The sequence below is a fragment of the Eptesicus fuscus genome, chromosome 11 (assembly GCF_027574615.1).
Source record: "Eptesicus fuscus isolate TK198812 chromosome 11, DD_ASM_mEF_20220401, whole genome shotgun sequence".
Lineage (NCBI taxonomy): Eukaryota > Metazoa > Chordata > Mammalia > Chiroptera > Vespertilionidae > Eptesicus > Eptesicus fuscus.
In genome coordinates, this window is record NC_072483.1 from 19,720,268 (window position 1) to 19,735,507 (window position 15,240).

The 15,240-nt window shown below is 37.8% G+C and overlaps 1 protein-coding gene across 1 annotated transcript in view; it reads left to right on the forward strand.

The window, feature by feature from the left end:
• Nucleotides 1-14,225, forward strand: part of THSD7B (thrombospondin type 1 domain containing 7B) — a 759,963-nt gene extending 745,738 nt beyond the window's left edge. Inside the window, exons 22-27 of the mRNA XM_028148195.2 lie at nucleotides 450-623; nucleotides 723-818; nucleotides 3,267-3,349; nucleotides 4,523-4,715; nucleotides 8,099-8,186; nucleotides 14,144-14,225. Of these exons, the coding sequence (XP_028003996.2) occupies nucleotides 450-623; nucleotides 723-818; nucleotides 3,267-3,349; nucleotides 4,523-4,715; nucleotides 8,099-8,186; nucleotides 14,144-14,225 (716 nt within the window). The remainder of the gene's footprint in view (nucleotides 1-449; nucleotides 624-722; nucleotides 819-3,266; nucleotides 3,350-4,522; nucleotides 4,716-8,098; nucleotides 8,187-14,143) is intronic.
• Nucleotides 14,226-15,240: the final 1,015 nt, after the last annotated feature.

Genomic DNA, 15,240 nt, shown 5'->3' on the forward strand with positions numbered 1-15,240 from the left:
GTGTGTTTAGTTTATTTGACATTCTTTAGGCCCAAAGATGTTTCACTTTAATAACCAACTTATTCTCTTTTTATGGTTTCTGTGAACCTCAATTTTACAATGTTGTGCTGCTCTTTGAAAACTTAGTTCCTTTAACCTCTACATCTCCCTTTTTTAAAAGTTTATATCACTAGCAGATATGTAGTATTCTTTAGATATGACTATGATTTGAAGCAAAGCAATGCCAATCTAGTTTTGGCATTATCTTTCTAAAGTAGACTAAACTATCAATTAATTCATCATTCTGAGTACATTCTAATTGGAAAATTCGTCAAAGTAAAATGTCTGGCCTATGGAACTCACCCTACCACTGCCCCACCAGCCATCTCCCGTGAACCCTGTCCCTGTAAATGCTGTCAAGTACCAGTTTCCATGCTGTTGCCCCCGCTCTGTACTGCACACCCATCCAGGAGACTGTCATCTAACGGGCTGGTCGGAGTGGAGCACGTGTGAATTAACCTGCATCGATGGAAGAAGCTTCGAGACCATGGGCCGCCAATCTAGGTCAAGGACATTTATAATTCAGTCTTTTGAAAACCAAGACAGCTGCCCCCAGCAGGTTCTAGAAACACGTCCTTGTACAGGTACCAAGAGCACTTTTCAATTCTCAGCTTTGATTGCTTAAGTGTATTCTTTTCTTATGTCGGGGGTAATGGAACCGCTATTGTCATACTTGCTTGCAGGAGGCAAATGTTATCACTACACATGGAAAGCGAGTCTTTGGGATAATAATGAACGAACCGTATGGTGCCAACGTTCAGATGGCGTTAATGTCACAGGTATTCCTACCTCAGATTCATGTGGGTGCTTCCTAAAGATCTGAGTGTTGCTGTTTGTGAAGAGAATTCGCTTACAAATTATAAGCCAGGTAACACTGAACAGACAGCCTTTGGTTATCTTCTTGTCCAGTTGTCATTAGACCTTTGCATCTCAGAAAGCAAACAATTCTATTTGAAGACCCATCATAATATAGCAGACAACTTAAAGGAATAAGCTGAAACACAATAATTTTTTCTCAAATATTATCTGAGAAAGACTGAAAAAGACAGATGCCAACTTAAAACAATTGTCTCTAAAATTTTAAATCATGTACCTTCTTAGTAAAAAGATTTTGAGGACTTATCTCAACATATCATGTTTATATATCATATTATATGCTTATAAGTTATATTATAAAATGTACAGAAATTTAAATTAAAAGGGTATATTAGGACATATAAAAATTTAAAATATTATATTTGTTAATGGTACAAAAATTTGCTGCAAATTATACATGCATATATTAATTCGTTGGAAGCTTCGTTTTTGAAGATTGTGCTAGTCATGATTACTATTTTTAAAATTTGTTTTTATTGTTGAAAGTATTAGAGATGTCCCCCTTTTTCCCCATTTGACCCCTTCTAGCCCACACCTGCCCCCTGCCACCCATTACACAGTTGTCTGTGTCCATGGGGTTTGCATAGATGCATACAATTTCTTTGGTTGGTCTCTTCCCTCTCACCCACCCCTCCTTCCCTCTGAAATTTTACAGTCTTTTCCATGTTACTATTTAATATCTAAATTTAGACTGAGGAAGTGTTCCTCATTCACGATGATGGATACAATTTGATCTATAGTCTAGTCTTCTCAACAATTTTAAAGGTTTTTTTATGCCTTCTTATGTGAGAAAATTAAATTGCCATTATTTTTACATAGTACTGGGAGGGCAAAGAACTTATTGTAGGGAGAACGTCTATTCTTCTGTAGGAATAGGAGGGTCAGCTCTGTCTTTTCCTTGTACGTGTGTTTTTGCATTGTTGGTATTCCCTTTAACCCATAGTTTATTCATACGGTAATTTATTTTAAGCTACTTGTACATTTCATCAGTTATTAAAAGTAAACATGTTGTAAATCAGCCTTACCAGGAACACAGAATGCATACACACTCTGCAATATGCTGAGAGTTAAAGTGGCACCGTCTCACCACAAATTCTCCGCACAGAGTGCACGTGGACACCTGATGCATGAGCTCAGCGTACTAGTATCATTGCTAAGTGTTACTGGAGCTCAATTTCATTCTTAAAAGTGTTATATAAACTAGATAAGTTCACACATTTTCTTCCCTAGAGATGCCCTCCTACAGGGGCCCACACTCGCACTTTGGACATTGCTGCTTTAAAGAGTGGGCAGCACCCCCTCCAAACTCAACCGGTAGCAACGGGACTGTGTGGTTATTGCCACTAATGCCCAAATTCATAACCACACCAAAGTGCTAATTCTGGTGTGGATTATTTCCTTTTCCAAGTAACAGTGAGAATTTATCTGCTTCATTCTCAGGGAAAGTGTCCTGACTGTTCTCTACACTGCCTTATGCCCAAAGCTTTTACTAGCTACAAAATCAAACTATAACTGGTTAACAATAGTAAGGTAAAGACTACAGTCTATAAATGCAACCAATATTATAAATAAGGTTTAAATACTTCCCTCAAATAGTATGCACCTTCTTTGCTTAGTACATGCAATCCAGGAAGGCAAGACTAGTATGTGAGTGGTTTTCAGATTGTAGAGGCATGCATTATTCTATCCACTTACTCACAAATATGCAATTACTGTGCCAAGTACTATACATACTAGATCAGATGTATGATTCCCCTCCTGGTGCTTCTACATTTGCTCTTAAAAATAAGTGTGGGGGTCAGAGGGTGTGTGTGTGGGGGGGGTTGGAGGTCAAAGGGTATGCATATCCTAACTGAAATATGTTTTAAAATGTTGCCAACGTGTTTGATATTCTGGTGTCATACATTGATTAGTGGCTTTCTTTTAGCAAGTGGTTGCTGGGAACTGGCCCAGTGCCTAGGTGGGGTCCTCCAGAACTGGAGAAAAATATATGTAGAGTAAGTCTCGAGCTGATACATTTTATGCTCCTAAACTTAAATTGAGATGTCGCCGATTCTTTTACTGATGCTGGCACTCATAGCCTTCACCCTCCAGCACAGCTGTAAGATGGAATCATACTGCCAGCAGCAGGTATAAAAAATCTATAAATAGCTTCTGTGAGCAGAGCCTCCCATCTCTATCCATCCAGCCTGGAGTAATCAATAAAGTAAGACTGGGCCACATGTTCAGCAAACGGATTTAAAAAATAATACGAGTACTGTTACAAAGTGGCCAGTGCCAGAGAGAGAAAAACTGTTTTTTAGTGTTTATCATAGACAAATCTGCAAGTGATGATGGGATTTCCTTTGTAGGAGGCTGCTCCCCTCAGGCACGCCCTGCCGCCATTCGCCAGTGCAATCCAGCCTGCAGAAAACCGTTCTCCTACTGCACTCAGGTGAGTCCCTGCGGGAGACGCCCGCCCGAGTTTTAATTGTTGCGTTGCACACATGTGGCTGGATGCCTTCCAGTCACTACAGCAAGCAGCAGCTCCATGTGCCCACGATACCATCTAGAGGCACTGGCAGGAGTAGTCACAGTGATTAAGGATTTCTTTGCGGGAATATGTGTTAAGGCAGGCAGTCTTTTTCTATAAATCTGCCTATAGCTAAATCTGTTTTTCAGATATCTAATTTATATTAGCTCTACTTATCAATAAGTGTTCTCCATTGATTTATTCCTTGATTCTTAGCCTTTCATCTACCTAAATTCTTTGGAAAGTTATTGAAAGTTATTATAAATGCATGTTTGTATGTGCTCAATGTTAAATTGATTACACTATAAATACTATAATGTAAGTTTTTAGTTCGTTTTAAATAAGTTAAATAAATGCCTATGAATAAAAAGTACCATATAGGCATGCATGTTCATATATACGAACATGAATATATATTTTAAAGCAGAAATCATTCTCCTTTAACTCCCATCTACCACTGCTCAGGAATTATTAAAAACTGTGCAGTGCACATATAATTTTTAAAGTTATGTCATGTTCCTGAAACAGGTTTCTTGTCACACACATGTGCCTTTGGTGAAATTTTTTTTCTCATTGGGCTGCCCTCCTTGAGTGCAGAGCCAAGCCTACAAGCAGGGAGGTAGTTCAGACCAGTTATTGATCAAGGGTAGCAGGTGAGAGAGACATTCAGCAGCTGGGACAGCAACAGAGCTCATAACTCAAAGAAGATATGCACATAATTCCTATTGCTTCGCTTCTCAGTATCAAGGGCAGGAATCTAAACAGCTGGGGATGGGGAAGAGTTGAGGATATTTTGATTAAATGCCTTAAAGATCTCCACAAGAGAGAAAAAGGTATAGTTAATACCCTCTATTGACAAATAATTGTGATTTCATATTTGCAAGGTGTACAAATTGTAAACCACTAGGAAAAAAAGCTGGTGATTTATTTAAGGGTTGACTTTATTGGATTTTCATCTCTTTGGCAAGACTGTTGCTGAAAGAAAAAGCACACCCAGAAATTGCCATGACATATGCAAATATCAAGTGATTTCAACACTTATTTTTTATCTACACAACTCAACGAGTAATCATAAAAATATCTTTTCTGCTGTAGGGCGGAGTCTGTGGTTGTGAGAAGGGTTATACGGAGATAATGAGATCAAATGGTTTTCTGGATTACTGCATGAAAGTCCCTGGCTCAGAGGATAGAAAAGCTCATGTGAAAAACCTTGCTGGGAAGAACAGACCTGTGAATTCAAAAATACATGATATTTTTAAAGGATGGTCTATTCAGCCCCTTGATCCAGGTACATTTCAGTTATGTGTTAAGAAATGTAAGTTTTCTTATGGGACATTAGGGTTTATATTGTGACCAATATTCATGACTGAAAGAATGGAGGAAAAGAAGGAAAGGGCAATATGGTCTATGCAAGGTTTCCCAAATTTGAACATTGGATAATGCACAATCTCTTTTAAATGTAAACATTTTCATAGATTGTTGAGGAGAAGTCTGCCAACTTCAGTCTAATAGATAATGAAATAACCAAAATATTAACCTTTAAAATATTTTTTTCATGATAAACTATCTCTGCAACAGTATATGCTTCTACAACTGTGAATTTGTGTATATAATTTAAATTAAAATCAAAAGGTGGAATAGATTCTCCAGAACATGCAAATACCTTAGAAAATGTCCAAGGACACTATCTGGTTTGAGCAACACTCAATGTGTAGTGAAGCAATGGTCACAGGCAGACCTTGTTGATATCATGGCTCAGAATGTGTCTGTTTTGCCATCGAGTATAATTTCTTCTCCTCTATGGACCTGTTTCCTCATTGATGAGATCCATCCAGAGGCACCTACCCTGTAGGACTGTTGTGGGTAGTAGCACAGTGTCAGGCCTGCAGGGCTCCGGAATCGGTGGTTACTAAACAGGAATGAATAGTTATTAGATGCTTTCCATGTACCCCGTGGGTCTGTGCTTACTCTATTGCATGAATCTTCTCATTATGTTCTTGCAATCTAATGAGATGCAATTATTCACATTTTGGAGATTAGGAGTCTGGAACTGCCCACACAAATTAATTTTACCAAAGTCACGCCACTAGGAAGTGACAGCAAGGTTTGAAAGGCAGGTCCTTCAGGCCTTTTCATAGTACTGGTCTCTGCTTCCCACCTTGTCAAGTGGGCAGGAAATGAACGCAGGGTATTTTGCCTACCACACATGCCTCTTCTAAGAAACAAAATGCTGCTAATGACTGAGCAAAGTGGCATAACTGAGGGGGCAGGGAGAAGAAAAAAACGGACAAAGCTCAGGCAAAATATACCCTGGCTACTTTCCTTCCAGAACCTAGGCCTTTGCTGGACCAAAAGTGCCTTAATGATGTGCTTAAATGAAGCAGAAACCAGAGCCCAGCCCCAATAACCCCTAGATCTGGTGGGAGAAACAAGATGTATATTCCTCAACCAATTTTTAAGGATGACTACAATATCTGAACTCAATTTTGATTCCCCTAGATCAGTGGTCGGCAAGCCGCTCTGTTGACTAATGAGATTGCTGACCACTGAGCTAGACTCTCGATTCCAATAATTACAGGCTGTTGTTGTTCCTTGTGATAAAGCCCCTATCCCAGTGGTCGGCAAACTCAATAGTCAACAGAGCGGCAAACCACGGCTCGCGAGCTGCAAGTGGCTCACGAGCCGCAGTTTGCCGACCACTGCCCTAGATGTCTGGGTATCCCATAAATGTTGTTTTAAAATCTTATTCACATTGTGACTAAGTTCTTTGAAGGATATATGAAATGAAAGGTAGCCAGATTCACCTGTTGTTTGTAGACCATATTTCAGAAGAGAATGAGGGTAAGGTTCCAGGGAAATGAGTCTTCAAATCCACAAGTAAGGTCCTTAACCTTTGAGGAGTCAAATGAACGCATCAATAAGATACAAGCAAATATACATGTGTGTCTATGTGTATGTATATAAGCATATATGTTATATATATTTAGTTTTGGAAAAGAGGTCTTCATGATGAGAATGTGAATTGGATCAACCTCTAGGAGGTCATCTGGACAATATAGATAATGCATGGTGATGGAAAATTCTCTCCTAGCAATTCGTCATACAAATATATATATATACCAAATAAGTATGTAAATGCTACCCATTACACAATTGCTTGTTATATAGCAAATGAGTGGAAACAACATAAATATGTGTAAATAGGATAAATGAGAAAAGCAAAAATAATACAATTATACATTATATCAGATATATTAAAAAGAATGAAATAGTTTTATGAAAATATGTACAAATCAAAAGGGAATGGTATATACAATTTGTGTCTTTAAAAAAATGTGTTTGTGTATACATATGCTTACATATGTAGAAACAACTGTGAAATGATTCCCACGGAAACTGGTAACAGTGATAGCACATGGGTCAGAAACTGATAGAGGGGCAGGAAGACTTATTTTTCACTACATATCTTTTAATAGTTTGAAATTTGGCCCTATCCATTATGTTTTTATAAAAAAATATATTAATTATTTTTTAAGGAACATGCTTTTAAAGGCCATGGACCACATCCCTCTCCACTGGGGATTTAAAAGCATTGGATTCTCCTAATACTTCAACTCCGTTAGGCTTAGGGGTAGTAAGATTAAAGGTGCATTCTCACTCAGGGAAGGCTTTTATAAATTGTCATTGTAAAAAACTCAGACTGGGGGATTTCATCATTAGTGTTTCAAGAGATCAGAATCAAAGCTTTGTAAAAAGAAAAATAGCATTAATACATTGAAATCTCATCCTAAAACCAGATTGATGCTTGAAAGTGTCAAAAATTACTATAGATGGTCATAATATAATTGAACATATTATGGTTTTATTCTAAAGAAATATTTTTCAACAAATTTTGATTGTTTTTTTATCCTACAGAAACATTTAGAATTAGATGTTAATGTATTTTTTTAAACCTGTAGTTAATGTGTGTGAATATCTTTCAGAAAGGAATACAGTTCCTTTATCAGCCCAATTCTGACTTTAGTTAACTCTATGCTCACATAAACTTTTAGAGTTCCAAGTCAAATATCTAACATACATAGAAAAAACATGCATACAATCAAGTCAGAGTTATCTCATAGTAAAATGAGATAGTGTTCCATTGATCAGACTTTTTGGTTAATCTATTTTTTCCTTTAATCTCTTTTTCTTTAACTCTAGCAAATAATAAAATCCCAAATAATGTATATTTGTACACATATGACTATAATTTGGTAAATAGATTAGCTTGCTTGGTCATGACATTTTTGTTCGCTCAACATTATTCAGGAAGCAAAGTCACCAAAAATAGGCATAGTGATTCTCTTTGCATGCAGATTGTTTCTTAATTACAACTTATTTTCTTGTTCTATTTATGTAGTCAAGACGTGTTACATGTATAAGACAATACACACATGAAGATAAATTAAAATAGTTCACCAGTTGTTAGATTTTATGAAGTAATGATTGCCAGTGTTTCTTTAGCACTGTGAAATTTTTGATAGATGATATAACATTTACATTTGATAGGTGTCACAATTGGATGTTTCTGACTTGTGCAAGACCAGAAATTCAGATGAAAATGAATAATACATTCAGATGAGAAAAAGATTTTGTATGCTAAGCTTGTTATTTTATCTCTATTTTAAACAGATGGCCGAGTAAAAATCTGGGTTTATGGTGTTTCAGGTGGTGGTTTTCTTATCATGATTTTCCTAGTATTTACTTCCTACCTTGTTTGGTAAGTACGAATTATTAATTTATACTCGGCGTTTTTATGGGTAGCACGTTATACTAAGAGGAAACATGTCAGGGTCATTTAACCAACAAAATAATCACCAACAGTAAAATTGTTGAATAGTGTGAGTGAGAGATCATTATCTTTATTATTCTCATTTGAAATAACGTTCTTTTATTTTGACTTTTATCAGTAGCTTTCAGCTTGGCAACTGTGTTCACTGGCATCTCCTGCCACCTCCAGGGGACTGATACTTGGGTTCCAACCCCAGAGGGTTCTTATTTTAATTAGTCTTATGTGTGGCCAGGTCATTTAGATCTTTTAAAGTATCTCAAGTAATTCTAATATGCAACCAAGGCTGAAAACCATTACTCTAAATAATTCTACTTCTTAAAGTTTTATATTAAAAAAAAAAACTTAGGATGGAACTTTCTAATTTCAAAAGGAGGCTTATGCTTCCATGGTTTACTCTTTATATCCCATTCATCTAGAATGACTTTTTTTTTATCATTATCTATTGGCATTCCACCAGTTCTTCCCAGTAAACATTAAATGTCAACATTTCCTTATTTAACTTGCCATGCCTCCCCCCACCCCCATGACATTTACTCCTCACTGGTATTGTAGTTATTTGTATAAGCATCTTCCTCCTCTACCAAACCTCAAGGACTTTGTGGGAAGGAGGGGAAGAGTTATAATTACTATGCTTTATTGACATATTTTTCAGAGCACAAGTTTGATAAATGTGTATTGAACAAAAGAATAAGTGGATGAATAAGTGAGTAGATAAGTACAACCAATAATGTATTGCTCATTAATTTTAGAGACAAATGTCAGGAAAAATGTCTAATATTTATATGTCAAACAAAGTACTTGAAGTAGATTGCCTTAGTCAGGCCTCACAACAATCTAATGAGATGTTGCTATCATCATCCCCATTTTAAAGAGAGTAAATGATCCTCAGGAAAGTTAAGTAATAAACCTAAGGTCATCAGCCTGGTAAATTCTACTCTGGGTTTGCCCAACTCCAGAGCATATGCTCTGTCCAGTCTCCATAGTTTCTTTTTATTAAGTAATCCTAAAATTTCTTTAGACAGAATGCAGTGTTTACTGCTTTCACATTTTTAGAGGCTTCTTCATTCCCAAGTAAATTAAGGTACAGACCTGGAAAAAATCTAATTGATCTCAAAACACATAGTATATGCCCTTACCTATGAGTTGCCTAAAGAATTCAAACATATAATTCTATTAAATAGCTTGCAAAAGAGTTAGAGGAGAACAGTTTTAAAGGTTTTATATTTCTTCCCAAAGTAAAAGGCTCAGGACAAGACAACTGCTATAATATGCCAGGTCTTTAGGTGTATACTTTAGAGGAAAGCAATTTATAATACATTTTGGAAATGCTTTTGAGAAAATATAGAAAAATACTCTTCTTAAGAACCACTTTATTCAGAAACTACTGTGTATCTCTGCCATTAGTGTTTGAAGTTTTTGAAATATTGCTGATGTTCTACTTCCCCTGGCAATAAAGATCTATGAGGTAATTAATGGGGATGGCCACTAGGTGAGTTTGTAGTTAATCTAGACATAGTACCTGGAAGTTATTCCAGATAATGACATCCATTCCGCCTTGTTCAGAACAACTCAGGAAATGGGCTTTTACTCTGCTGAACTTTGAGAGTAGTGCCCCCACTTCCAGAGGGTCAGCCTAAATAACAGTTTCTGGCTTTCATCAAACTATTTAATCTCCACTAGCCTGATGATGAATCCTTGTGGCTTAAATTCAACTGTGCTAAGAACTGCTAGCAGCTTGCCTGTCAGTTTATAATGAGCTCACTTTTCTGGCTGAATGGGTTTATACTTTGCTAAGATGCAAATGACTGTGGTCACTTTAAAATGGGTCAATGATCTCTTACAGCCAGGTTGCATGATGGATTAGAGATGGCTGGTGGTGGCCTATGTGGCAGGCATTTCTGGGTCCTAATTTATGGTGAGTGAGGTGATCATAGCTTTTCTGATACCAAAATTGAGGTGAGGTATGTATAAAAATAAAATGCACTTTTAAGGGAATAATGAATATAAGTAACAGAGAAAAGAAAGGGAGCAGGAACTCTAAAGAAAAGTCTCCTGGGGAATTTGGGTCAAGATAGCAGAGGAGGTAAATACTGTGCTCACATCATCCCACGACCACATCAAAATTGCAACTAAGTTATAGAAGAACCATCACTGAGAATCATCTGAAGTGTAGCTGAACAGAAGTCCTATAACTAAAAATATAAAGAAGCCACATTGAGACTGGCCTGAATCTCTTTCAGTGGATTTTCCACACAAACAGACTGTCTTAGCTTCTGCTGCTGACTTTCCTAAAATCTCTCAAAGGTCCAAACACGCTACAGCTAGCCTTGGCATGCAGTGTACTTCTTGTGAGCTGACTTAACACTACTGCTAGTGGCAGCCTGCCTCTGTTCACAGCATGGCATCTCCCAGGCACCTCCAAACCCAGCACAGGTGGTGACCAACTGCAGATCACTTTTTAGCTGCTCCCACATGGCCCCAGGGTGGGCACATGCCAAGGCTGATCTTGGCCTGCATCAAGGAAGGCCAGAACCAACAACCAACACACCTCATGTCCAGCTTCAGAGCACCATGCAACCAGCTCCAAAAATGACACACCCAAGTATAAACTCAGCAGGCATCAGTACCCTGCTATAGCAAATCCATCTCCAATGGGTTATCCTCAAACAACAAGAACAGCTTGTCCACTGTCATCTTGGCCAGTCCTCACAGCTAGTCAGCATGAGAGTCAATCCCACCCACTGTTATGTCAACAGTAATCAAGGCTCAACTACAGCAGAATACACACAAGGGACAACTCTGGAACCCCTGGCTCAGGTGACCAGGGAGAATGTGCCGCTGGCATCCACAGGACACCAACTACATAATGCCACTCTGTGGAGACTGGGAGATGTAGCAGATCTACCTAATATATAGAAACAAACACAGGGAAGCAGCCAAAATGAGGAGACAAATAAACATGTCACAAATTAAAGAAGAGGGTAAAACTCCAGAAAAAAAACTAAATGAAAAGGAAACATAACTCAAAAAACTGGTTATAAGTATGATCAATTAAGGGAAGAATAAGAAATCTCAATGGAAACTTCAACAAAGAGATAAAAACCATGAAAAAAGAACCATCTGGAATGAAAAATACAATAACTGAAATGAAGAATACCTTAGAGAGAGTTAACAGCAGATTACATGAAGCAGATTAAATCAGTGATTTGGAAGACAGGGTAACATAAAACACAAAATCAGAACAGCAAAAATAAAAGAGAATTTTTAAAAATTAAGGTAGTTTAAAGGACATCTGGGATACCATCAAAACTACCAAAATTTGCATCATGGGGTACCAGAAAGAGAAGAAAGAAAGCAAGGGATTGAAAACCTATTTGAAGATCTAATGACTAGATACCTTAACCTGGCAAAGCAAACATATATACAAGTTCAGGAAGCAAGAGAGTCTCAAACAAGATGAACCCAAAGAGGCCCACACCAAGACACATAATTAAAATGCCAACAGCTAAACACTAAGGAAACCTTAAAAACAGCAAGAGATAAACAGTCAGGCATGTGCAAGGGAGCTCCCATAAGAATATCTGCTGATTTCCCAACAGAAAACTATGCAGACCCCAAAGGATTATCATAAAATTCCATTTCACTTTGACTAATTACATTTAGCAAATGCCAACTAAGAGTGGATTGCCAAAAATTCTCTGAAAGCACTTACATTTCTTCTCCCTCTCTTCCCCTGCCCTGGAAAAAAAATAGGTGAGAGAGGGGACCCCTACTGTCATTTCTACTGTCATTTCAGAGGAATGCCCAGGTATTCTTTCTGACATTAAGGTAACCCCCAGGGTGGGTATACAAGCTGTCACTTCCAAGTTGTCCTAAACTCTTATTGGAGTGTTTTCTTAGTCCCTTTAAATGTTTCAGATTTGAGTACTCAGGACCCAATTTCAATCTGGGTCCATTTTCCATACTAGAGCCTGACTCAGCAATGTGACTAGAGCAACTGGAATAGATGTATCTATTAATATAAAGTCAAATTGAATGTTACTTGTCTAATGATGCAATAAATACCTTTTGGAGAAGTGGGAAATACCTGGGAAGCTGGGAATTGGAGGCTGAGGGTCCCTTTACAAAGAATTCTAAAGCATGTTGCTGCCTTTCAACTTCCCTGGTTGGATATTATTTGCTTCCCTCTCAGGGTTGTTCTGGGATTGATTGAGGTAGTTTATGTAAAATGTGTAGCTGTCCATTGAGCACCCATTGCCTGGCAGCTGTTAGGGTGGGGACACCGATAGGATTCCTGGTTTCTTTTAATAGTTTATTTAATCATTTTAATTTATCTCTTTAGCTCCTATTAAGTTGCTTTATGCTTCAACCCTTAAAATGTTTTTCTCCTTAAATTAGAACTAAAGCATTTTAAACTAGGACATTCTCCTGACAAGCATTATTAATTTTATCAAACATTTTTTTTTAACGATGATAAAGTTCCTATCATAAAATTCTCTGTTTTAAGCATTAAATGAAAGAAGCCAGATGAAAAAGTCCACATTTAGTACACTAGTGATTCCATTTATGTGACATATCCTCAATAGACAAATTCACTGAGGCAGAACGTTGGTAGGTGGTTGCTGGGCAGGATGGAGAGAAACTGGTTATTAGGTGCAGAGTTTCCCTTTAAGGTGATAAAAATGTGCACGGACCAGATAGGGGTGGTGGTTACAGGGCATGGTGAATGTACTAAATGTCACTGAATTGTATACATCAACATGTTTGTTTGTAATTTAAATTCACTCAGAGTATACAAATTCTTATAGATACACAAAAAAGTTGTTTCTACCAGATGCCTATGTATGGCAGGTATAGAAGAGGGTAAATGTACAGGTCTGGGTGTTAGTCTTGCTTAGAATCCAGGCTCTGCCACTCACTCAGTGACCAGAGAGAGGTTCAGTAACCTCTCTCATCCTTCTCTGTAAAGTAGCCATTATTCTAGTGCCTCCCTCTCAGGATTGTTCTGGGATTTATTGAGATATTTTATGTGAAATGCCCATCGAAGAGCTTGGCACTAACTATGAACTTATTTAATAGGTGTCACTATAATTTGGAGACAGGGAGTGAGATGGCTCCCTGCTAGTGAGGATAACCTAAAAGAGATCTGGGCTCTAGAGGCAGGGCCAAAGGCATTGAGGAAGAAGGAATCAGGAAGGTAGGGCAGTGTGTGGCGCAATTCAAACTATAAATATTCATAACATAGAGGTTCACCCATACTAAGCATCAAAGAGTGTCAGGGAGGTTGTTTGGGGCATGACCATGTGGATTGGGAATGGCACCAATTCCAGCTTCTCTCTCTGTGAGAAGGAGCAACAGCTCTTCCTGACCTGGCAAAGTGGGTGGCCTCAGGTAAAACACACCAGGTGAGAATGGCATTGCATGGTGCAGACTCCTCCTAATTTTCCTGACAAGCTCAGGTGATTTGGCAGCTCAATGCCAGGTTTCAGGCCAGAGTGGAAGTGTGTTTACTTAAAAACAAGACCAGGGTAAGGCATCAGATTATGGCTACTCCAGCAGCTTGGGATGTTAAACACCTGCAACATGAAGGCTGCAATAGCTTAGGAATTAGTGAGCCGCAGATGCTCACATTACTGTGTATAAAAAGGAACAAGAAAGAAAGTAGCCCTCTACCAAGGTCACTGTTTCCCCTAAACTATTTCTAAGATTTTGAAAGACGAGGCTTCTCCTAAAACTAGCATTAAAGTAGTCAAGTAAGAAAACCCCAAGTCCAGAGAAAATAATATTTTGTCATTGAACTGATCGACTTTCTAAACCTCACAATTGTCTTTGGCAGATGAAACAGCTCTGTGAACTTTATCTCAGGAATTCTTTTCCCTTTGCAGCAAGAAACCAAAACCACATCAAAGCACACCTCCCCAACAGAAGCCTCTGACCTTCGCCTACGATGGAGACTTAGACATGTAACCTGAAAAGGAAATCCAAATGTAGACATCGACTGCCTTAACTGCTTTCTCTTTTGTAGCTCTCAGACTTCTCAGTTTTTTGAGGAATCTCACAGTGCGATATATTAGGCAGAATACAAATACTGCAAAAGTAATATTGCCTCAACTTCATTTGGACATGGAGTCAAGGACTATTCGGTCTGCCATTTTGATTTCACGTTGTTTGTGGGTGTGTTTAATTTTTTGATTTTTCTCAAGGGACCTGAAAACCCTTCTCTTCCTGTTTGGAAATGGGAGGAAGAAAACGTGATGGAGTTCCCACAGACTTGAGTAATCTTTATCTTCAGCAGCATGATGACAATCCAGAGGAAAGTCCAATCGAGACATTTACTATAAATGGCGAGTTTGACACTGCATTGTTACGCACTATATTAGTGCAAATGTTTATTCTTTCCATATTTCAAACACTGAGTTTTCTAGAGTTTACATTAGTTCAGAGACCTTCAAATTGCATTGACTATTTTCATGAACACAGAGAGACTGGGCTGCCATTTCAGAAATTGTCTGAGTTTTTACCTTTAAATATTGTATTTTGTTTTGTAGCCGGGGGGTGATGGCACTTCATGGATTGCATCTATTGAAAGAAATGGAATGTGAATAATTGACAGATAGATGAAAACTGGGTGGTTTCTAAATGAAATGTGTATTGAGTGTGATGGTGTACAAATGAAATAGGTGGTCATATTGGAGAATGAGGTAGATTATTTGATTACTAAAACTGCATTTTAACAAAAACTTAGCAACGTAGATATAGAATTAATCACACGGTTGTAATTCAGTTTAATGATGACAGACTCTGCTTTTGTAATTTCAATTTTCTTACCCGAATATTTATAAATTCTTTTTTTGAAGTTAATTATCTGACCTCATTTAATATACATCAAACACCGATCCTGTTTATAGCAAGTCTTGCTTTTATAAGGTTTCAATAATATCTAAAACACGTTAAAAGCTGAAACCATTTTATGAAGATAATT